Source organism: Gadus morhua, chromosome 2 (genome assembly GCF_902167405.1).
Source record: "Gadus morhua chromosome 2, gadMor3.0, whole genome shotgun sequence".
Taxonomy (NCBI): domain Eukaryota; kingdom Metazoa; phylum Chordata; class Actinopteri; order Gadiformes; family Gadidae; genus Gadus; species Gadus morhua.
The window spans coordinates 7,910,329-7,932,499 of NC_044049.1; the positions used below are offsets into that span (position 1 = coordinate 7,910,329).

The window sequence follows — 22,171 nt, forward strand, 5'->3', positions numbered from 1 at the left end:
TTCCTTCTCGGTGCTCCATCGCTATTGGACAGTGGGTTTCGGAGCACCTGGAAATCAGTCAACGGAGTACAGATCCCACAGCGAGGCACTAGGCACAGCAATGCGTACCAAGGACACAACGAGTGGAGAATAATACTTCATTCAAGTGTCCACATGGGATGGGTCATGTAGTAACTTCTGAAACCGTAGAATAAGTGATTTTCTCCTGGTTTCATTTGGAGCAGCAAGGATATTTTTTATGGAAGAGTCCACTAAGGCAGTTCCCGGGCGGATATTTCCCTGTCTGAACGCTTACCCACATCCGTATTTTCGCCCCGTCGGTATGGAATAGCTTGCTAAAATAATGATCCTTTGATATTTAAACAGTGAACCGAAGCCTACCTTTTGTCTTCCAATTTCCCCTACTCGATATGGAGGACTCTAATGCAACGAGGAAGACTTTCGTGGTCCCGGACATTAAACCATTGGATTTGTATGACAGTACAAGGGGGAAAATATGCGCAAGTGTCGGATGGCTCCTAGCAAAATCGTACGGCAATGCAGGTATGTCAGTATTGCTCACAGTCCCGATGATTTATGGCTCATATAGGCTCTCGGGTACCTAAATCCCTTTTTTTAATAGCCTAGCATTTCGCAGCAGTGAAGTGCAATGGGAAGCGCATGGGAAGGTGAACTGACCGTAGCCTATGTAAACTCAGCGATTTTACATACACGCACACACACACGCACAAAGAGCAGCAGATAAAAGAGTTCCTACATGTCTTATGATCACTTTTGACTACGTCAATATTAGACTACTTGCATGGGGACCATTCGCCGTATTTAAATGTTGAACTAGGCCTGGGTAAGCTCATCATCGAGGCAATTGTTTCGTATTCTAGGCACAAACTATGCCACTGCTGCTGTGTTTTCATCCTCAGCAGTTAATCCGCTTTGTTTTTTAAATGTAGACCAAACATGATCACTGAGGTCGGTTTGACAGCTTGGACTCTAATATAAAAATTAGAAGTAAAACACGCAGGTATGTTTTATTTTTGCTGACATGCTGGTACCTTGTCATACTGCAATGTTTTTGTTGCAACTCTGGTGGTTTGCTCTCAATGTGCGCTTGGACTACAGAAACCCACCCGGCCCTTTCGGTGATGCGCAAACACACCCACTTACATTCTTTTGTTATGCACGCCCGGAAAATAATGATGACTCAATTTTGACTTAAGGTTAACACCGATAAAGTATCATTGGAATAAGATCTGTAGACTAGACATGCACTCCACACATTTTGCTTGGATTAACAGCTACAGGGAAATATGCCCCCATCAGCCGTTTGTGGGACAGGGAAGCATGGCTGTTAAAGCTTTCAGTCATTTTAATGATGGTCCGTTTTGAACCTATAAGAAAACACTTTAATTTTGTCTGGGGAATAAGGGTGTGAGCTAAACGCCATTGTATTTCAACAACCCGGTTAAGGCGTTGTGCAATAGCAGTCCATGTGTCCCTGAGTCCAGCACGCTGTTCTATCTATTCCTGCTGTGCGTTCTTCTGCTACGGTTCAACCACGCCCTCTGGTCAAAGTCGCCCTCCGTGACTGGACGTGGTTTGCCCTAGGAGCTACGAATATCTTCTCAAAAATCTAAGTGACATCATATATTCTATGCCCCGGGCTCACAGGCTGAAGAAGCAGCAGCAGAGGATGCCAACACACACAGCAAAACCAGCCTAAGGATTTGTTGTAATTTACCGCTATTATGTTGGGCTACTGCAGTGCACACACAGTAGCACAACTGTGACTTTACCAGAATGTGATTATTGCTTATTGCATCAATATTAACTACTCAAAACACAAAATAAACATGTTGTAAAGAGATTGACTCAACACTATAATATAAATGTTTTATGACCTCTTTAATATATAACCCATTTAGGCATTGCAAACCTATAATTTGTTAGATAGGCACGAGGTGCAATTATACCTTGCTAAAGATAGAGTTTGCAAGACGGATGTTTGCATAACACTGCTGGAACCTGTTGCTGGGGTTCCACCTGGTTACCTGTTAGCTCATGGATCATCAGTAGAGCCTGTTGGAATGTTTATCCTACTCATCATCACCCTCCTCTTCTCAAACACGGTGGTCAGGCCCTCTGGGGAGTTACCATTTAACCGGCCTAATGGGGACACTAGAGCCCGACTGATACTGGATTTAGGAGTAGATGCCATAGGGAGTCAAATAATGACATATCAGTATATCGGCCAATATTTCAAACATCGATATCGGACGTTATTCTAGATTTATCTATATCATGTTATCCTGGATCCTTGATGGAGGGGGGGTAACCACCCTTCATCAATGCTTTGGTCCCCACAGCAACATTGCATTAAAACCATGAGCTAAAGGAACTATTACCTGTAATATGGGGAGGAGCTACTAACCTTCCCATAGAACATGATTTAAAATCAGGCTCAAATACTAAATTGCCGTAGGGTTATTGTATAACATTACATAGCTGTTATTACAAAACCATTATTGTTTAACCATACAGACACCCTCTCCTTACTTCCTGTCAGCATGCTATCGGGGCATATGCTATCAAGCCTCGTGATCCATGACATGATTAAGGAAGAAGCTCTGCAAGCTAGCTTAACCCGAAGGCCGGGTTACTTTACATCCAGTACAGAGGTACTGTACTGTACTGTGTCTGGAGTGGCCGTGCAGACTTTTGGGACGTGGCTTGTATGTGAATGGTGCTTTGTACAACCTACTTAGTGTCACACACAGGTGTGGGTGGGGGTGGGTGGGGGTGGGTGTGAGTGACTGGCTGGGTGTGTCGGTGGCTGGTAATCAAAAAAGCTAGAACTGTTTTGTCCCAGGCTTGTACACTGTAGTGCCCCTCTTAATCAAATATAAATGTCTATGATTTATGGACAAACAGACCATCGTAATCAGTGAACAACCCTCCGTGCATGACTGTGGTTGTCGTCGCCGTTCGTATCTGTTTTGGTAGCTATTTGGATGTGTTCATTCTTTATCTAGGTGTTTTGGATTAGCATATCACTCAGGCCTAGGGAGCTCACGTGGCTCCCAGGGAAGATCACAGCCCCTCTCACCACTGCCAGATTTAGGGACCATTAAAACAGGACCTGGCTTTGTTCTCCAACGCGAGCGTAATCATGCCTATTTGATCCTACCACATGATGAAAAACCTTTAGAAAGTACTTTTGTTTTTAGCCTTATCAAAGCGACCACATGGATGTTAAGCCATCATAATTGAGTTAAATATTTGCCCTTTACCCAAAAATTGACGTGGCATGGTGGTTGATTTATTCATCTTAATAATCCAATGTTTTCAATATGATTCAATATGAACAATTGTATTTGCTAAAAGTTTCCATTCCCAAAACTACCACCAATGGGCATCATTTATTATTATTATTAAGACTACTTCTTATCATGCTATTTAAAACTCCTGAACATTCAGACTCCAGTGAATTACAGAAGCCATGATGCCAGTGTCTCTGAAGGGGTGAGGCAGCTGGGCTACTCGGAATATCCAAACGTGCACAAATTTGCCCACTTTTGTGCCAGTTAATTAATACAAAGAGCTTCTTAATGTCCACCGTTCCCATGGCAACCCCCTTGAAATCCAACGCTGGCCGATCCACTCGGGCACTCAAGATCGGGCATGGAGGGACAAGGTCTGCCCTGACTGAATACTCCCACGGGATCGTGAAGGGCTCGCACTGTGCCATTTTTTGTGCTGCACCTTGTTTGTTTGCGTTCTTATGGGTTTTGGCTGATTACCGCTGATTACACTGGCGACGTGACTGTTTACTGTAATGTTTGTGACATGACCCCCAGGGCTAACTCAATCTCTTTAATTCAACACATGGCCTCTGTTAGGCTATCACCGGGTGATTATAGAGCTCGCACAGCTCAACCAAGAAACAAATGTTCTATGGAACTGATTTGTTGTTTGTTTATGAGTTTGAAAGTTAACTGTAATCATTTGTGGTTGTATTTTCTTTGCTGTGATCCTAATGGAAATTGATTGATAATATGAAGGAAAACCTAATAGGGTGCATTATGAAATCTGTGAGGAATTCCTGGAAAAGGCTATTTATCAATCTGTGGCCTTTAGATTTGCACACACAGATTTGCATCTTGAATAGATTATAATGTTGCCCACTCCGTTATACCCTGATAACCAGCTCTCCCCGGGGCCATCAATATGTGCTTCTATTTAACCTTTGCTTTCCCAATGTAGACACATAAACAGTCCATGACCTGTTGACCTTTGCGACTGAACCCGAGACTAAAGTTTGCATCACTTAGACTGGATCTTATATTTGAATTATAAATATCATCCAGGAGGTGTGTTGATATCAGCCTTCTGGTAACGGCAAACAATACCAATGCTATCTTAAGCATTTAACTATCTTTGGATAGCATTTAGCTTACCAGTTGTGTTCTCTTGTTCCTGTCAAATCTATAACACTGTTAATCATTATTGATCAGGGGTGGTGTTGTTGAATTATGAAGTGGCCTTTCATCAGGTATTTTCAAATATTACCCTATTTTAAAATAGATATATAGCCGTTCCGTTTATCTTGGCCTTAAGTGGAACGACACACGGCAGTCAATTGTTTCTCAAAGCGATATCAAAGCTTAATTTCATTGAGCCGTGGCCTTTGCATTCTGCTTTGCATTCAAGTTCTGTCCTTGCATCACTGGCAGGGCTGCCTTGGTGCCTCATACAGCCTTTTTTTTTTGGATTTTGAAACGAGAGTTTGTATGTGGTGTTTTCTCTACGCTGCGATCCCCGGTTGAGTTGAAAAGCAACACAATAGCATTTTTCCCCAACAAAATGAGCCATGTGGTGCACATTATTGTTTGACACCTATAGTCCTTCTGCAGCGAAGGCAGGCCATTGTCTGACCGTGTTTTGTTTTTGGCAAAGTTATGCAAGTACTTGTGTTAGGGGTCCCTAATGACATATGCCAGCTTTTCCACCAAGTGTGTGTGTTACACTGTCTGGTTGTCCTTTCCTTTTCAGACATGCACATTATGAAAGTGGTATTTTTCAGCTTTTGGCTCTAGGGTTTAAACACAACCAATGACTGTGTCAAGTATCTGTCTGCCCAATTGCAGGCTATTGGATTGGGTGCGCTACTATTGCTAGTTTCAATAACTCTGAATGCAGTAAAACCAGTTTTTCTAGAGGGCGTGTCAAGTGTGCATTACAGAGTGTTTGTTCTGTTCTTGTGTACTGAAAAAGCAAGTCTGTATTTAACATTATAATCTCTGTTTGTTACCCATGTAGCCACATCCATATACCCTTGCTAAACATTGTCTGAGGCACGGAGATCAAAATAGTTTTCTTTGGGTTAAGGTGCAGCTTTGTTTGACATTAGTCCGCTCTGGTGACGGTAGAAAGGCAGCTAGCATGCCACAAATGCACAGCAAATATTGCCATTTCCTTAAACGACCTGTTAACGAAAGTCTGAGTGGGTGGGTCTTTATCTGAGAGCAAAGAAGTAGGTTATCAAAAGGCCGGTGGGCGGAGCGAATGTGTGTCTGGAAGGGGTCTGACGATAACCCACGTTCTGAATGTCATCATGTCCCACAAGCCTTGACCCCCGCTGATTACTAGACTGCGATCATAACCACCCCATGCTTCAGGAGAAACCATGTGACCATGTGGCCTACAGGAATGCACCATATTATTGAGGATCTACTCTCCCGTGGGCTGTCGCCGTGTACTTTCGTAGTGAAGGGCATGCAGGAGTGCTTTCCCCTTCCTATGCCTGTCTGGTCCCTTTTAGTCCCACAAATCATTTTCCCCTTCGTCTTGATAGCAATTCTACTGAATTGGGTTTCTATATTTTACAATGTTTGACGCATATACACACGCCTCCTGCCACCCCAGTCATTGTCAGTCATTCACTGGTTTGATAAGAGCTCTAGGCTAGATGCCAGTTAGTTTCCACCGGGTCTGGGGAATCTTGTAACCGTAGCGCAGCAGCACAGCGTTTTTACATATTCCTAAGCAATGATTACCCATGACTTAGAAGAACAAGTAGTGATAAGAGTTTATACAGCCTTTTCATATCGTACTAGGAATGCCTGTCCTATTTAAAGGCCACACGCACACACTTTGTCATCCTGTTTATCTTCGGCGTCCCGGCGTCTCCAGGCGTCGGCTTGCCAACGCTATCTGTCTTGTCGTAGTACTGCCGTTTCCTGGAAGTGAACGTTGACGTGTGTGTCTGTCTGTGTCTGTGTGTGTGTGTGCGTGTGTGTGTGTGTGTGTCTGTCTGTCTGTAGAGAAAGTTCCGGTGGAGCTGCGGGAGCCCTTCTACTGCGACCAGTACGAACAGGAGCACCTCAAGCCCCCCGTCACACGCCTCCTGCTGTCCTCGGAGCTCTACTGCCGCACCTACACTCTGCTGGTGGGGGGCTCGGCGCCGGAGGGGGCCCCCCCACCGGACAACGCCGCCCTCTTGCAGCTCCTCGCCGACAGAGGACTGCCCCCGACGGACCTGGACGCGCCGGTGGGCGACGCAGACCTGCGGCGCAAGCCCATCAAAATGGTAATGTGTGTGTGTGTGTGTGTGTGTGTGTGTGTGTGTGTGTGTGTGTGTGTGTGTGTGTGGTTCCTTAGAAAGTATGGCTACCTTGGCTCCACAAAATAGTTCATTTCTTTTTTTTTAATGCCATCTTGGCCTCTATTGTCCCTTAAATGATCCAAGGGTACCATGGGCAGCACATGTTTCTGGTGCAAATTTGGCCCAGGACACTTGAGCACACTCAAAGGTTACACTCATTTCCCATTAGTGGTTCACAGCACTGAGCCGGGCTGAGTATCAGATGTCATAACATCAACACCGGGGTGGTTGGGAACCCGGCGGTGATGGGTTTTTGGCTCAGCCTTGCCAGAGGCACCTCTTGTGAGGCACAAGAGAAAGCAGTGTGTAGGGCGGGTTTTTTGGAGGAGAGCTCCAAACGATTTTATTGTAGGGGATTAAGGGACATCAAAGTCATAAAGGCCCCAACCCCCAACCGCCTCTCCCCCCCCCCTCCCCCCTGGCTGAAATCCGTCCCCACCCCTACCCCCACCCTCAGCTGATCCCAGAGGGTGAGCGGATCCAGCTGTGAGCAACAGCATGAACCACATGGGTTCCACTGTCTTAATTCGAAGGATGGGGCTGGAGGGGGTGGGGGGGTCGATTGCCCAATCTGAGAAAGGTAAACAATAGGGGGGCAGGGGGAGATACAGATCAGATGGACAACAAGCCAACTGAAACTGGAGACACCGTTTGTGAAGAGCGCTCGCCTATCTGCTCGCTCGCTCGCTCGCTCTCTCGCTCTCTCTCTCTCTGGTGGGCTGAGAATTGGATCCCATTCGAAGCAAGAGAAACAGGTTTGACTCTCTGGGTCTTGACAATGAGTCTCTCTCAAGTCTTGACTCACATGTTGTGTGAAGCAGACAGTCATTGGTCCCCCAGTCTCACCGAAAATAAGAACAGAATAAGAACAATAGTGCGTACTTGAACCTGATGGGTGTGTTTTGTGGATGTTGAATCTACAAAAACCCAGCTTCAGGCGGCTTCTCCAGTGAACAGTATATAGACATGCATGGCCCGCCCTCTGGCTACACGCACACAAAGGCTGCTCTGAAAGCCAGGTCGGGAGTCCCCTGGGAGGCAAGATATTGTTCCCACTACACTCGGGTGGAAAGTGCCTGCTCCACTGGCTTTTATCTGGTCGTCATGGCTGCAGGTGGGGCTACGATTCACAGTGTAGAGACGCTGGACGCAGAACGTGAAGACACAATTAAGACTGTGTGTCTGTTGTGGTTATGATGTATTGGAACAACGTCTAATGAAAAGAAAATGCAAAGAAACTAGTTGTATAAAATCCTAAATACAGAGGACAGAATGTTTGTATTTTAATATAGGGTTAATGTTTTCAACCAATTAAATATAGAATGTGTTCATTTTCTAAATGGCCTTTACATGGTTTCTTGTTATTTATATAGTCAAAGTTGCACTTGGTGACTCATAGCACATGAGCTCATGGGAAATGTACTCATTGTTTCAGGAGACAATATACAGTATATATATTTGTTATGTATATTATATCGCCACACAGAGCTACTTCTATTACGGGATGTTATGTTGTGGCAGAATTGCTGCATAAGATAACCATCTTAAACATCATGCTTTTGAATGCATGATCACTTTATGATTCATAAAGTTATTCGTTTGATATTTATTTGCTCTCCTGGTTGACCCTCCCTTGCATTCAACGTCCATGGTCTCACATCCTTTGTATTCCAGGATGATTACAAAGACTGCTTGTCAGAATCACTTGAAGGCACACCTCTTTCTAATCGATCGATCGCTACATTAATACGATTAGAATCTATTATTGGAGCCCCATGATAACATTACGCGTCGACATTGTTATCATTTTGCCTGTGTCTGGTTGGTTGCTATAGCGATGAACGATGCACCCAGGCTCTTGACCACGGTGTAGCATCGCTGCCGCCAGGCTCTGTTATTTAAACTCCCCCTCAGCGTTGTTGGCGTTGTTAGCTGCCCTCCGCTGCAGTGCCAAGGCGAGCCTTGAAGTCAGTGGTCGGCAGTGCGATCTGAGCCCTGTTGACTGGTGTGTGTCGGAGAGAGAGAGGGAGAGAAAATGAGAGGGCGAGCGAGAGAGAGAGAGAGAGAGAGAAAGTGGGTCATGCAGTTAACGGCATTAGTGGGATGAAGCAGCAATGCGGGCCGCTGCCAGTGCACGGCTTTGAGGGAGCAATCCACTGCAGCGCTGCCTTCATACTAAACCTCCAACGCAGATTTGTGTCAACCGCCACAACAAAAAATCCCCCACATGACATGGTCCTCATGTCATGCAATCACACAAACACAAACATGTTAAGCTGCGATGAAAGCTGTTCACAGTGTGCTTCAAATCGGTCATTTGAGAATCAATCAATCAGTTCATATTGACTTTGGTTGGTTTAATGACTTCCCAATTGGTGCGATTGGGAAGTCTGTTTTTTGTTTTCGCTGCTCATGCTGCATCCTGACCCAGTCATGGCTCCTCTGAGTCGTACAAGGGAAGATTTATAGCGGACACACCCTTGGGCCTCGCTTAGGTCGACCACAGCCTCCACCATCAGTCGTCCAGCTCCTCCTTCTCCAGCTAGAGACACATCCGTCAGCCAGCCCCGGTGGCTGGTGGTGGTGGTGGTGACCCTTCCCCCACCAATCCTCAGATTTGTGGATAAAGATCTGCAAAGATTAGAGATAATCTTTCATCCAGACTAAACATCAGCATCTACCAGCTGATGACCTACCAGAAATGACCACCATTCAATACCTACTAATATTTGTTTTGGTCAGTTTCACTCAATTTAGTGAAGGGGCAAAGTTTATTCATTTGATGCTGTTTTTGGTTGCGTTTCATTGAACCTGTGGCTAACCAAATTACATTCATGTGAATGTAATTTCTACCAATGAACCTCATGTATGGCCATAGAGAAGCCCTTACAGAGCTCTGTTGGTTTTCATCAGCCCCCTTTACTTGATCTTAAATCGCACTGCTGCGTTGGCCGCTTTTCGGTCAAGCGAGCATCAGTCAAGAGCAGGACTGTAATTACAAGTGGCATACTTTATCCCCGGATCAGAAATGCTTAACATTCATGCCTGGCAACATTTGCTTTTGTGAGCATTTTCTGTTCGGAAAAGTCAAATGTGTGGCCAAATACAAGTTGGTATGGTTAGGCGTTTTTAGTTTTCAGACCGGAGACAACAACATGTCTGGATTCTTTTTTGGTCAAATGTTAACACGGAACCAATTTCCGGTGGTGTTTGTACTTTAAGGCTTTCTGCCCTTTGGCCTTTGCCTCAGCCAGGGCCCCAAACCTGGCTGATCCAGCACCCCCCGTGACTCTCTCCTTTTACCCTCTCAATAAGCACCCATCCTTAAGCTGGGGAGGGGGGGATGTCTGAGACTCATATTGCAGACGTAATCCGACTGAGTTTTTCCCTAATCACATTTAATGACCAGTAACGATGCCTTTCGCCTTCTTTTCTCTTACTGTGATGTTGACATGTTGTGCGAAAACCAATTCCGCCAGAGCATAATGATTTCCCAGCAGGGGTGCAATTGATGGGGTGGTATTTGATTTTCGCCCCAGTGTCACATGGGTTTGAGGAGGGAGCCCTTCCTCTCAGCGGCTGGAAAGTTCCAATCGACGTGTTGATGATCCGGCTAACAACACTATGCACTACTGTACCCTGGCTTGGGGAGAGGTGCATTGTGGGTCAGCTGGATTGTTGTTGTGGAGATCTGGCAGGCCGTCCTGTGTGTACCCCTCTCTCTCTCTCTCTCTCTCCTCTCATTAGGGGGAAACTTGTGATTTGGCTTACTAGGCCCTCTGATGCAAGGGGGACAGTATATCCCTAAACCCCTCCTTCTCTCTCTCTCTTCCCCCCCCCCCCCCCCCCCCCCATCCCCATTCAATCCTCTTCTTTGTCAAGATCGGGCCCTCTGCTCCCTCCTGAATAATTACTGTACAGAGAAAGACGGCACCGGCCGCTCTCACTCACTCACTCTGTGTTATCCTTGCAGCGTCATGCACTCGGTTTGTGGTTTGTTATACAGCGTCTGCCCTCGGACCTCCCCATCAATGGCATAGTTTCATCTGGCTTTTGAAAGGCGCGCGGTCATCGATGAGGTCTTATGAGTCTTCATTGTAATCCGCCTATGGTGGCTAACGATCGATTGCTGGCCTCGCAGGATAAGGGGAGACGCTACCGGGCATGACTCGGCCTCCTTCACACAACGCTGGGATGACATCATTAGTGAGCGCTCTCTCTCTCTCTCTCTCCTCATTTGTTTCTGTATCCAATACCCTTACGTCATCCCCGTTGTCCCCGGCAGGGCCAGACAACTTCATGTCAGCCCGACGAGCAGTGTCTGACAGACACGGAGCCGCGCAGCAGGCAGCTCTAGCCTCGGGAATGAAGTTGTTGTTCTTTTTCGTTTTTTTTTTTTTTTTAGGGCAGGCGAGCCAGTTAACTTAATGAGTGACTGACTGCACTGCAGTACTCCACAGAGATTGAGTACTCTCTTCCCCCCCCCCCTCGAAGCTGTTTGACAGGCCTCTGCTGGCAAAGCCGTCACTGCTGTGCTGTCCCCTAGTTCAGGGTCCGCGCAGGTCAGCACTTTACATCAAGGCTGAGCAGACAAACACGTGGACGGGATTGCTGCATGTAACGTGCAAACTGTGTGTGTGTGTGTGTGTAGTGCTGAGAACAAAGTGGGGACGCGGCACCGTTCGGCCGGCCTCAAGGCCTTCGGCGTGGAATTCATAAGCAGTTCAAGGCCACATGTACGGGTTTGCACCGATTAGGATTAAAGCGTCAAACAGAGGGATTGCAAGAATGACCCCTTTGGCTGGAATGTGTTTTTCTGGGACCTGCCAGCCCTCCCCTGTTGGCTGGAGGTTGTTGCAACATTAAGCTTGTTGTGGTTAGGCTGTGGCGGCCTCCTTTCCTCTGCCACTCGGGACAGAAGGGAACCGGTGACCCAATAAACCGCGATGACCAATAAAATGGTCACTAGAGACGGGGAAGTATTAGGTACGTTTTGGGCCGGCTCGGCTCGGAAGGAAGACTAGCTCTAGAGGTAGCACATCGAGTGATCCGACGTCCTACTGGTTGGAAAAACAAGCGTGGTGTTGTGAAATGCTCTTGGGGAGGGTCACATGCAGGTCCATAGTCCTTACTTGTTCAAGATTCAAAACTGCATATCCCTTTTGAAGTGCTAAAAACTGGTTTTGACCTGTATAGCGAATAGCGGTGGAGTCACACAGTAGATATACAGAAATGAATACAATAAAATTACTCTGAGAAGACGTGTACCATTGGGATATGTTGTGTCCAATGTTAACTGCACTTGCCTTTTTAAATGGTGTTGATAGTTCCCGGAGAGCTGGTAAAGGCAAGTTTACTAAATAAACAAGGAAGAAAGTGTGTGCTTGTTCTTAAACCTAGAGTGGTGGCATTCCTGCCTACGTGTGTCACCTAAATTAATACTTTACTCGTGCACTCTTCACCCACTTCTCTGACATTGATTAAGTCTGTCTGTTTGGTATAAACAAGCTTCTTGCTCTTCCGTTTGGGTCAAAGGTCGGTCCGTTCTGTGGCTTCATACTGATAGAGGTAAACATTGTAAAACAGGGTTATTAATCAATCAACCTCAATCATATGGCAATTGGAAAAGGCATCCCAACACACAAACAGACCTTCATTCCATTTTTAATGTTTTTCTTTAGTATGTGTGTTTTGTTTTTAATATGATCAAAGAGTTCAAGTCATTGACTAGCATAAACCGAGACGGTAGGTACAGTACTAGTATGTGACTGGTGCCAGTGTTGCTAATGAGCTAACAGTCTTGGAGAGGTTAAGGCGCTCACCCTGACTGATCAAGTCGTGCTGTGGTGGGTGCCTTTTAATGGGCTCTGAGCATTAGAAGAAACAGCCTCCAGAAGGAAATCTCCACTGCGAAGGCGAAGGGGAAGCACCAATTATCCTTGGTTTGTTCTGCTAGTATATTGGTTATGCATTGGCATCCATGTTGTAAAATTACTTGTTATTGGTGTTGTTTTTTCCACCACAGTGTGCTTTGTTGTTGTTTTTGAAATTGTTCAGGGTGACAAGATTTCTATATTTGCATGAAAATTCTTGTTCCCTGAGCAGCCACCAACACAAACGCATGCATTCAAACTATGGAAAGTACCTCTGTAGCAAAGAATACAATGAGTTTCTTCTGGCCTGTTGGCCAGTTCACTGTTTGAAATGCAGTGAGTCTGCAACATGAGTCATACTACAAGCATATTGTTGAAACCCTAGAAGGTAGAGTCAAAAGGGGTCATTTAACTGAAGACAGGATATAAAGGGAAGACTGTTGCATGAGAGTTTCTGTAATGTCAACATGTCTATATCAATTATATATGAATCACTTTCACCCTGAAGTAGCGTATGATGGCCGGGGCTGGCAAAGGGATCTAAATGCCTGGATGGTATGCATTATTAAGCAGGTATTCTGCGCTATGTGGTTTAAACCGTCCAACAGGTTACGCAAACTGTTAAAGATTTAAATGAGATACATGAAACAATAGGAACATATTTGGTTAGTCATCAAATGTATCTGTGTGGCATACCCTGGAATTCAATATTGTTGTGGGGATTACTGCTGACTCAGAGTTGCCCACTGGCGACCTCTGCTGTTTCAACATTGTAAATACCCTCTTATTTGAGGCAGTATGCGCTAGTTACTTGCCTGTACCGCATGTGCACTGTGATGACCAATGCCTTGTCATGTAGATGGAAATGGCCTACGATTGAGTTACGGTTAATTGACGGCCCTTTGACCGATGTGTGATCTTTGTCCTTGATCCTACCATTTCCCCCTCCCAATCCGATTGGTGCAGAGTGCCCACCTGGCCTTGATGGACGCCCTCATGGCGGTGGGGGCCATGGAGACGGTGGCAACGGCGAAGACACGCGGTGCAGCGGGGCTGCTCGGCGGAGGGACCAGCTGGCAGGAGCCGCTCCTTCACTGGGTTAACGAGGTGAGGGAAAGGCCACAGACGTCAGCTTAATGTCTCCCTTTTCTTATTGTTTTAGTAGAAGCCCCTTGTGTTTCACCCGATTAATAATTGGCAATGGGTTGTTTTTATAATTTTGTATATGACACGTTTTATGCGTTTCTTATGACAAAAGTACTTATTTTAAGTCGTTTTGGATAAAAGCATAGTGTAGAATAGCCACCTCAATAGGATTTTGTGGGTTGACTTTCATTTGTAGCCTATTGATCTGACTCGATCAGTATGGTGCGTTCAAGGCTGTTCTGCCTTTCTCCAGTTAAACCAAAAGCTGAGACAGATGGAAGAAGGGACCCAAGACGATCCGGCCCAAACGAACCCAGAGCCCGAGTCTGTGCAGCCCTCGGTGAGTACTCCCTTCCCCTTCGTCTTGATCCGCGGTTATTGACGTTTCCACTCAAGTGCTCCAAAACGCATGTTTATCTCTTTGGGAGATTAGGCTTTTAACCATTACGTAAAACGTTTGCAAGCACTAGCCTTAGCACGATACTTGACCAGTATTTGCGGCCCAACTTGTATACAACAAGCATAATGCATAATTTATACCAAATGGATGATGGGATGACTCTGTGGTTCTTGTGTAGGTTGGGCTTTATTTGTATTTCTTTAGCGGTACCATCTCCATAATCCTCTCTCCCCGTTTCTTCTAGTTGTAGTTAATACCTGTCCTATCCACTTGTTTGTCCATTTTCCTTTCTGTCTGTCTCTCTCTCTCCGTCCGTCTCCGTGTCTCTCTCCGTCTCCTGTGCTTTGCCCTCCTGTCTCCTGACAGTGTCCCACTCGCTGGTATTGGAAACTTGTTCCTGTAAGTTCCTCTTCCCTCCCCTCCTGCTAGCCCCCCCTTCCGTTTCTCCATCGCTCCGACCTCTCCACCCGCGCTCTCTCTTGTTCCCCCCCGCGGGAGCCAGGAAGGTCAGGTTCAGGTCTGGTCCTCATTTCTGTACCCCGTGTGCGACGCATGCGGCCACACACCTCCCAGCCTATGTTCTGCGTGGGATGGCACACGTCACCCTGCGCTGTGGCTTGCCCTTACACGTGAGGGACGTACTACGTGTTCCGCGGCGAGGCATCGACCTGCCCTAGTAACTTCTCTACACTCTCTCTTTGCTCGCTCGCCCCCCCTCTCTCTCGCCTCGTGGGACCCTCACTTGCCCCACTTTCTCAGCTTTTTTTTTTTTTTTCTGCTCGGATTCAATTACTCCCCTCTGCTCTTAACCGTTTGCCTGCCTGTCCTTCTTTCGTTACCCGTGAGCATGGTCTGTTGGATACCGTTATGTGCGTCGGTACCGCGTACATTTCTGCAATGAGTCTGATGGTTTGTTTTGAATGCCTAAATGTTTTGAGATTGACCTCTGATGGGATCAGGGATGTCTCCAAAGATTGGAGCTGTTTTTAAGTGTCCCTTTCCTGGTTTATGCTTCCTCAGCTGCGGTATAGGAAGGATAAGACACAGTCCAGACAGAAACCCATTTTCCCGATAGTGAATGAGGTCAAAGACCTGTCTACTGGTTGTGCTGTTGTTGCTGTAATGCACTACTACTGCCCTGATCTGTTACGACTTGAAGGTATGGCGAGACGTTGCTTTTGAAATTCAAAGTGCTCAAGAATAGAATACAAGTTACAGTTTTTTTTGCTGCTTGTGCCTAATGGGCCTTTTGTCCGATCCCTCCTCGATAGATGTTTGTATGAAGGATGCCATGTCTGCAGCGGACAGCCTGTCCAACCTGCATTTCATCCGTGAGTTCTGCGAAAGTTGTTTAAAAAGCTGCTGTTCCTTGGCACTGGAAGATATGCTTTACGCACCACCAGAGCTTCAGGTACACACGCATGGCTACCTACACTCCCTCACTCACTCCCTCACTCACTCACCAACTCACTCACTCACATGTATTTGCTGTCAAATGCAAACACCCTCGGGCACACAACATTCTGCACTTGCACTTTACTAATTCCTTCCGAGTGTTTGCTGTCTGTGATAATTCCCATTCTGGTTGAGACTGAAACATTCTGGTTGTCATGTGTGTAGAGCAACTGGCTGAGCTTTCTCGCTGAGCTGCTGAACTGGTTTGAAGTACGAAGGCCAGAGTTCGTCCAACCCAGAGACTCATCAGGTGAGCGAAACCCATCACCGGCTCGTTTGTGAGATCCACTGTGACTGCAGGGGCGTTACAGACCCAGGGATCAGTTCAGAGCTCAGTCATCTAATGCGAGGGGTCTTCTTGTCCACTAGATGGCTCCAGACCAGCAGTGCCAGCCAGCTCCAGTAAGAGGTACACAAGCGTCCTTCCTCATGACCGTGAAGTACTTGGTAAAACTGAAAAGTGTGCCAATCTTTTTTTGTCTTTTTTATATTTTCCAGTGGCTCACCTTCAATCTTTAGGAGGCCCTTCGTTCCCATCTCGTCCCACTTGTCCCAGTCAGGTGAGCGGAACTAAGATTGCTCTTTTTGGTGTTGTGTGTATCTGCACTTCTCTCCCTATCTTTTGTGAAGCATTATTTGTAAAATGTCATTCTCTCCCCTATTGATGTTTGAATGCGTAAACATATTTTTCATATCTTTTTGTGAGATTTTGATGGTGTTCATCCCTGCGTGATATGCATGCCTTACATTTTTTTGTTTGTGTTTGTCTGTGATTGTCTGTGTGTGTGTGTGTCCCAATGTACTCAGGACCTTTGACTCAGTCTACCTCACTGTCTCACCTAGAAAATGCAGGAAAGACAAAGATCAGGAAACCCCTCAGGTAGGCCCGGGCAACATCCAGACGGCTCCCTCCCAACTGCACATCTGCGATGAGCATCTGTGCTCATCCTTAAAGTCTCTCTCTGTCTCCCCCCCCTCCCCCCAGCCGCCCCCTGTCAGCCGTGTCTTTCAGTATCCCCTTCGGCCTGGACAGCGACGTGGACGTGGTGATGGGCGACCCCCTCATCACGCGCTCCGTCAGCTCTGACCAGCTCACCCCGGGGGGCCCAGCCAAGGCCAGGGCCCCCTTCGCCCCCCCCGGGGACCTCGCCCACCTGCTGCCCCGAGCCAACGGGCCCCAGAGGGCCTCGTGGGTCACCCAGAACCCCAATGCCCCGCGGCTGGCTGAGAACGGCCACCAACGGGAGAGCGAGGCGGGGGAGCTGCCCACCATCGAGGAAGCCCTGCAGATCATCCACAACGAGAGCAAGATGGAGCCCCGGCACCACCCGGACGGGGCCCCCGACGGCTTCTACCTCCACTCCCCCGACGACCAGGCGGGGGGCCGGCACGCCGGCGGCCCCCCGCCCGGTCCCGTGAGCTGCTCGGCACCCTCGCGCTCGGGGACGATGTACCGGCCCCCGGCGGAACCCCGGGAGCCCGGGCGCACCCGGAACCCCTCGGAAGGCTCCCGGGACGACGACTCGGTCCTGAGGGACGGCAGCGTGGACTCGGACGCCTCGGAGGACCCGCCCAAGACCCCCGCCGCCGCCACGACCCCCTGGCGCCCCCACGGCAAGGAGGCGTCGGACAGTGGCGTGAAGATGACCAGCTTCGCCGAGCGCAAGAAGAGGCACGGCCCGGAGTCGCCCAAGGCCGGCGAGCCCCCCGCCGGTGCCCCGGCCGGGGGGGGCGATGACGCGGCGGCCCGCGCCGTCGAGGAGGGCCCGGGCAAGAGCCCGAAGCTCACCAACGAGATGTCGGAGCTGGGGGTGCGGCTGGAGGAGAAGCGCAAGGCCATCGAGGCCCAGAAGAAACGCATCGAGGCCATCTTCGCCAAGCACCGGCAGCGGCTGGGCAAGAGCGCCTTCCTGCAGCTGAAGAAGGAGCAGGACGAGGGCGAGGGCGGCGCGGAGAACGGCCAGGGCCCCCCCGCCGCCGCCGACGGAGACCTGACGCTGGAGGAGAGGCTGGCCCGCATGGAGCAGGAGGAGAAGGGGCACGACGAGCGGCGCCCCTCGAAGGACGAGGCCGGCGCCGGCGACAGAGCGGGGGCTCAGGCCGACAAAAAGGCGGCTCCCTCGGGCGAGAAGGCCACGGCGCCGCTGGGCGACTACAACAACGCCGTGTCCAAGCTGACCATGGCGCTGAGCTCCCTGCAGAGCGACATGCAGCGCCTCTCGGACCAGCAGAGCCAGCTGATCCGGAAGAAGCCGGCGGCGCCCGGCGCCCGGTCCTGGGTCATCCCGCCCGGCCCCAAGCCCCCCACGCCGGGCCGCTCGTCCCGCGAGCCCTCCCGGGACCTCAACTCGGCCTCCTCCTCCCCCTCGCCGTCACCCTCGCGCCGCGCCCCGGGCCAAACGCCGCCGCCCAAGTCGCCGTACGCTCACCGCCGCGCCCAGTCGGCGCCGCCGAAGAGCCCCAAGCACCAGCAGGCGCGCCCGCCGGACCCCAAGGGCCCCGGGGTGTCCCGGGTGCTCACGGCGCCGCGCAACGTGGACCGCATCCCCCACCTGCGCCGGGTGGACCCCTGGCAGTGCAAGGTGCAGACCTCCTCGTCCTTCACCATCGGCTCGGACGACCGGCCGGCCGACCTGTACCCCTCCCCCGACCCCACGCCGACCCACACCCCCGACCCCACGCCGGCGCCCACGCCCACGCCCACGCCGCCGCGCCTCCCGGCCGAGGACGCCCTGTCGGAGGCGGGCTCCAACGACAACCAAAGCATCTTCAGCATGGAGCTGGACACCCCCCGGAAGGAGCGGCCGGCTGTGGGGGGCAGCAGCTCCGGGGCCCCCTCGGAGTGCTCGTTCGAGAGCGACGCCGTGTTCAACGGCGACAAGCGCGGTGGCGGCGGCGGCGGCGGCCTGGTGGAGGTCTCCCTGCTGGCCGCCCGGGGGGGCGGGGGGGAAGGGGGGGAGGACGACGAGGAGCAGGGCCCCGACCCGTTCTCGGACTCCGTGAGCGACGTGACCGAGCCCGAGCTGAGGAGCGGCCTGGGCTTCTTCTTTAAGGTAGGCGGGCCGGAAGGATGGACGTCGGTCTGGGTGTCGTGGTCGGGTGTCGTGGTCGTCGTCTGTGAATTGAGTGGTTTTGTTTATTTTTTTTCCGCGTGCGTTCTGTTGAGCAGGACGACAAGGAGCGCCCAGAGGATGAGATGGCCCAGCGCAGGGCGGCGCTGCTGGAGAAGCAGCAGAAGAGGGCGGATGATATGAAGAAACGCAAGCTGGAGCTGGAAAAGGAGAAAGAAGCCAAGTAGGGACCTGCTTTATGAAATGAAGAGTCGATTGATTGATTGATTGATTGATTGATTGATATGATGATTGATTTGATTGATCGTCAGGAAATGAACTGAGAATAGTTCTGATAACTCATGAATTGTTTTAATGTTGGATCAAGGACATCAAATAAATGCAATTCTGCTTATGTCTTATAGGTGAAAAGACGACTAGTAGTAATAGTTTTTCACAGATCCTTATCCTGAGATCAGAGTGGATGAATCATCTCGTCAAACTGGTCCTTTTTATGAACCCACTGAATGTGACTTCATCTGAGCCCCGTTTCGGCCCTTCCCTTCTCAGCAGGCCGCAGTGGATGACGATCGAGGGCTGGGGGGACAAGGGGGACTCGCGGCCTTCAACCCCAGGCACCCCCACGGGGTCAAGCACCCCCACCGCCGAGGGGACGCCCCAGCGCAGGGGGGACTTCACCCGGCTGGAGTACGAGCGGAGACACCAGCTGAAGGTCATGGAGGACCTGGGCAAGGTCCTGAGGCAGAAGCCCACCACCGTCCGCGGCGTGAAGAACCGGCCCAAGACCGTCTTCCGAGACGACTCGGGCCTGTCCCGCAGCCCCGCCAAGGGTTTTGGTAGGTGTTTCCTCCCGGAAAATATATCAATAAAATCAGATTTCGACTGTCCCGATTCACGACTGTCCATCGGTCGGGTTTTTCTATTCTATTATCCATTCAAACCCTCGCCCATTCCTCCCTCGCTCCCACCAGACACCAGGTTGAACAAGCAGTACTCCCACTCCACCATGAACCTGTCTTCAGTGGCCAACGACCTGAGCGTCAGGAAGTCTCCCAGGTATCTGTCAAAGTGAAAGCAACTTGGAAGTCAAACATCAATAAGGGAGAGAATGACATTTTGCAATATTATTTTATTATTTAAGCAAATAACTTCCCCCATGATTTACACTATTAATACGACGACAAGAAAAACTGTTCTCGGGGCCCCGTATCCTCAACCTTCCCTGTGTGGTCCTCTCTGCCTCAGCCGCTCCCACTCGCCTGCCAGGCGAAGCTCCCCGGGGAGGGTGAGCTCCCAGAACGGGGACAGGGACTGGGAGAACGGCTCCACCATCTCCTCCCCGGCCTCTATACCGGAGTACACCGGTGAGCCAGCATCTCAAGCCACATCGTGTGTGTGTGTGTGTGTGTGTGTGTGTGTGTGTGTGTGTGTGTGTGTGTGTGTGTGTGTGTGTGTGTGTGTGTGTGTGTGTGTGTGTGTGTGTGTGTGTGTGTGTGTGTGTGTGTGTGTGTGTGTGTGTGAGAGACGTCTTTTTCAAACGCTGTTTTGTTTTCCAGGGCCCAAGCTGTACAAGGAGCCCAGCTTCAAGTCAAATAAGTTCATCATCCACAACGCTATCTCTCGCTGCTGCCTCGCCGGCAAGGTCAACGAACCGCAGAAAAACAAGATTGTAGAGGTAGGCTGTCCCCCCCCCCCCCCCTGTTACAGAGTCCAAACTGTCCCCAACTGGGCTAGAAGTCAACGTGATCCCCTCTGTACACTTCCACTTACATGAACTGTCGTCACACTGTCGTCACTCCCTACACCGACCCCCTCCCCCTCAACTCATCATGTCCCCTCTCGTCCTCCCGAAAAAAAAAACAGGAAATGGAAAAGAGCCCGGCCAACCACTTCCTCATCCTGTTCCGGGACGCCAGCTGCCAGTTCCGGGCGGTGTACACCATGAACCCGGAGACGGAGGAGATGGTGCGTCTGACCGGCGTCGGGCCCCGAGTCATCGGCCCCGACATGGTGGAGTCCATCTTCAAGTACAGCTCGGACCGCAAGCAGTTCACCGCCATCCCGTCCAAAACCATGTCTATGAGCGTGGACGCCTTCACCATCCCCGCGCAACTCTGGCAGAAACGCCCCGGAACGCCCAAGAAGCTAGGCACTCCCAAATAGCCTGTCCCCCCCCCCCCCCCCCCCCCCCCCTCACCTCACCTCACCTGACATGAAAGGCAAGCAACAGAAGGACACGCTCTCCTCACAGTGGAGTTCTCCCACCTCCCTCGCCTCCCCTCTCTTTAAAAGCCCCCCCCCTTCTTCCTCACAGGTACAGCATGAGGGTTGTGGAGTTGAGGGCTTGCTGCTAGGCAACGGTTTGGACCGGCCGGTGGGGGGGGGGGGATACGCCGCTCGCCATGACGAGACACCTTGAGTCCCTTGAGCCAATGGTCGCGACTGCCACAGTTTTACCTGCCTTGCGTAAAAACGAAAAAAATGATATACTGTATATATCTAAATCTGGTGTTATCTGGATGGACAATCAAATGCTGTGTTGTCCTTTTTTTTTTTGCTCGTCCTTTGCCTATGCCTTGCTGTTCCAGTGCCCCGTGGCCGGCTCTGTGAGACGAGTCATGCTGCCGCCCCACCACCCACCCCCACCCCCCCGGGTAATAGAGCCAGGTGGATCCAGAGTAAATTCTGATCCTTCCCTTTTCCCTATTCCTGCTTTTTCGTTCTTAAGGCTGCCTTCTCGTACCCCCCCCCACCCCCCCCCCCCCCCCCCCCCCCCCACCCCGCCTATCTCCGATGCTTTCCTTCATCTCCTGAGAGCAGAGCCTCAACTCTCAGGTACGGGTGAAATGAACCGTGGGTAACACTACTCTCGTATGAATGTAGGGTACACACACATGCTCACACACGCTGATCCCATAACTGGGGGCGTTTTGATTGGTTGACACAGACCAGGAAGTACTGTAGGCGGTGGCAGGTTTCCCTTGGGGAGGAGGAGGAGGAGGAGGAGGAGGGGTGGTGTTGGGGTTAGTGGTGATATATGTGGCTTTCAGCATCCGCTCCGCCTGTGCCCTCAGGGATAGTGTGGTTCCGCTTCAGCGGTCTGTCGGCTGTAGACGTCTGGATGTTTTTTGTTAAAAATAAAAAGAATCTTCATTCTGACATGTGTTTGCTGGACAAATTGCCACAACTTTTTTTGCGAGAGAAAACGAAAATGAAGATCCACCCGTCATTTTTCCTACTGTGTTCTGAAGGAGGGCTTTATTCTGTGTCTCCGCAACACGGATGTGGGAAACCGGTAATCGCTTTGGGTGTAATATGATGATTCAATTTCTTGTATTATTTCTTTCATTTTGACACTGATTTTTGTATACAAGTAAGTTGACATTTGTAAGCTATTAATAAGCTAGCCTGCCGCTTAAGCATTTAGTGAGATGTATGTCCGGGGTGGTTGATGACCGCGGCGCAAGAAGAAACGCTGTTGTGTCACATGAGAACGTGCTTGAGAACTCCTCTGAAACTAGGACGAATAAAATACTCTAGTTCATGAACAAGCTGTTTTCCACGT

The 22,171-nt window shown here is 49.9% G+C and overlaps 1 protein-coding gene across 3 annotated transcripts; it reads left to right on the forward strand.

Annotated features, from left to right (window-relative positions):
- The first annotated feature begins 52 nt into the window (after positions 1-52).
- Positions 53-21,015, forward strand: camsap3 (calmodulin regulated spectrin-associated protein family, member 3). 3 transcript variants are annotated; one of them, XM_030350048.1, is made up of 18 exons: positions 53-543; positions 6,321-6,586; positions 13,501-13,641; positions 13,934-14,020; positions 14,447-14,479; positions 15,101-15,239; positions 15,352-15,491; positions 15,701-15,785; positions 15,905-15,944; positions 16,034-16,095; positions 16,379-16,415; positions 16,521-18,588; positions 18,705-18,829; positions 19,156-19,442; positions 19,578-19,662; positions 19,852-19,970; positions 20,163-20,281; positions 20,470-21,015. In XM_030350048.1, the coding sequence occupies exons 1-18, from the start codon at positions 411-413 to the stop codon at positions 20,767-20,769; spliced, it is 4,266 nt and encodes a 1,421-aa protein (XP_030205908.1). In that variant the 5' UTR covers positions 53-410; the 3' UTR covers positions 20,770-21,015. The 3 variants fall into 3 exon arrangements, with proteins under 3 accessions (XP_030205908.1, XP_030205906.1, XP_030205907.1); XM_030350046.1 differs by having other exon boundaries at positions 54-543; positions 16,343-16,415; XM_030350047.1 differs by lacking the exon at positions 14,447-14,479 and having other exon boundaries at positions 54-543; positions 16,343-16,415.
- The last annotated feature ends 1,156 nt before the right edge of the window (positions 21,016-22,171 follow it).

Coding starts and splice junctions, on each gene's coding strand:
- camsap3 (XM_030350046.1), top strand. CDS start 411: ATGGAGGACTCTAATGCAACGAGGAAGACTTTCGTGGTCCCGGACATT. Junction 16,416..16,520: donor AAGATCAGGAAACCCCTCAG/GTAGGCCCGGGC, acceptor CCCTCCCCCCAG/CCGCCCCCTGTCAGCCGTGT. Junction 19,971..20,162: donor CTCTATACCGGAGTACACCG/GTGAGCCAGCAT, acceptor TTTGTTTTCCAG/GGCCCAAGCTGTACAAGGAG.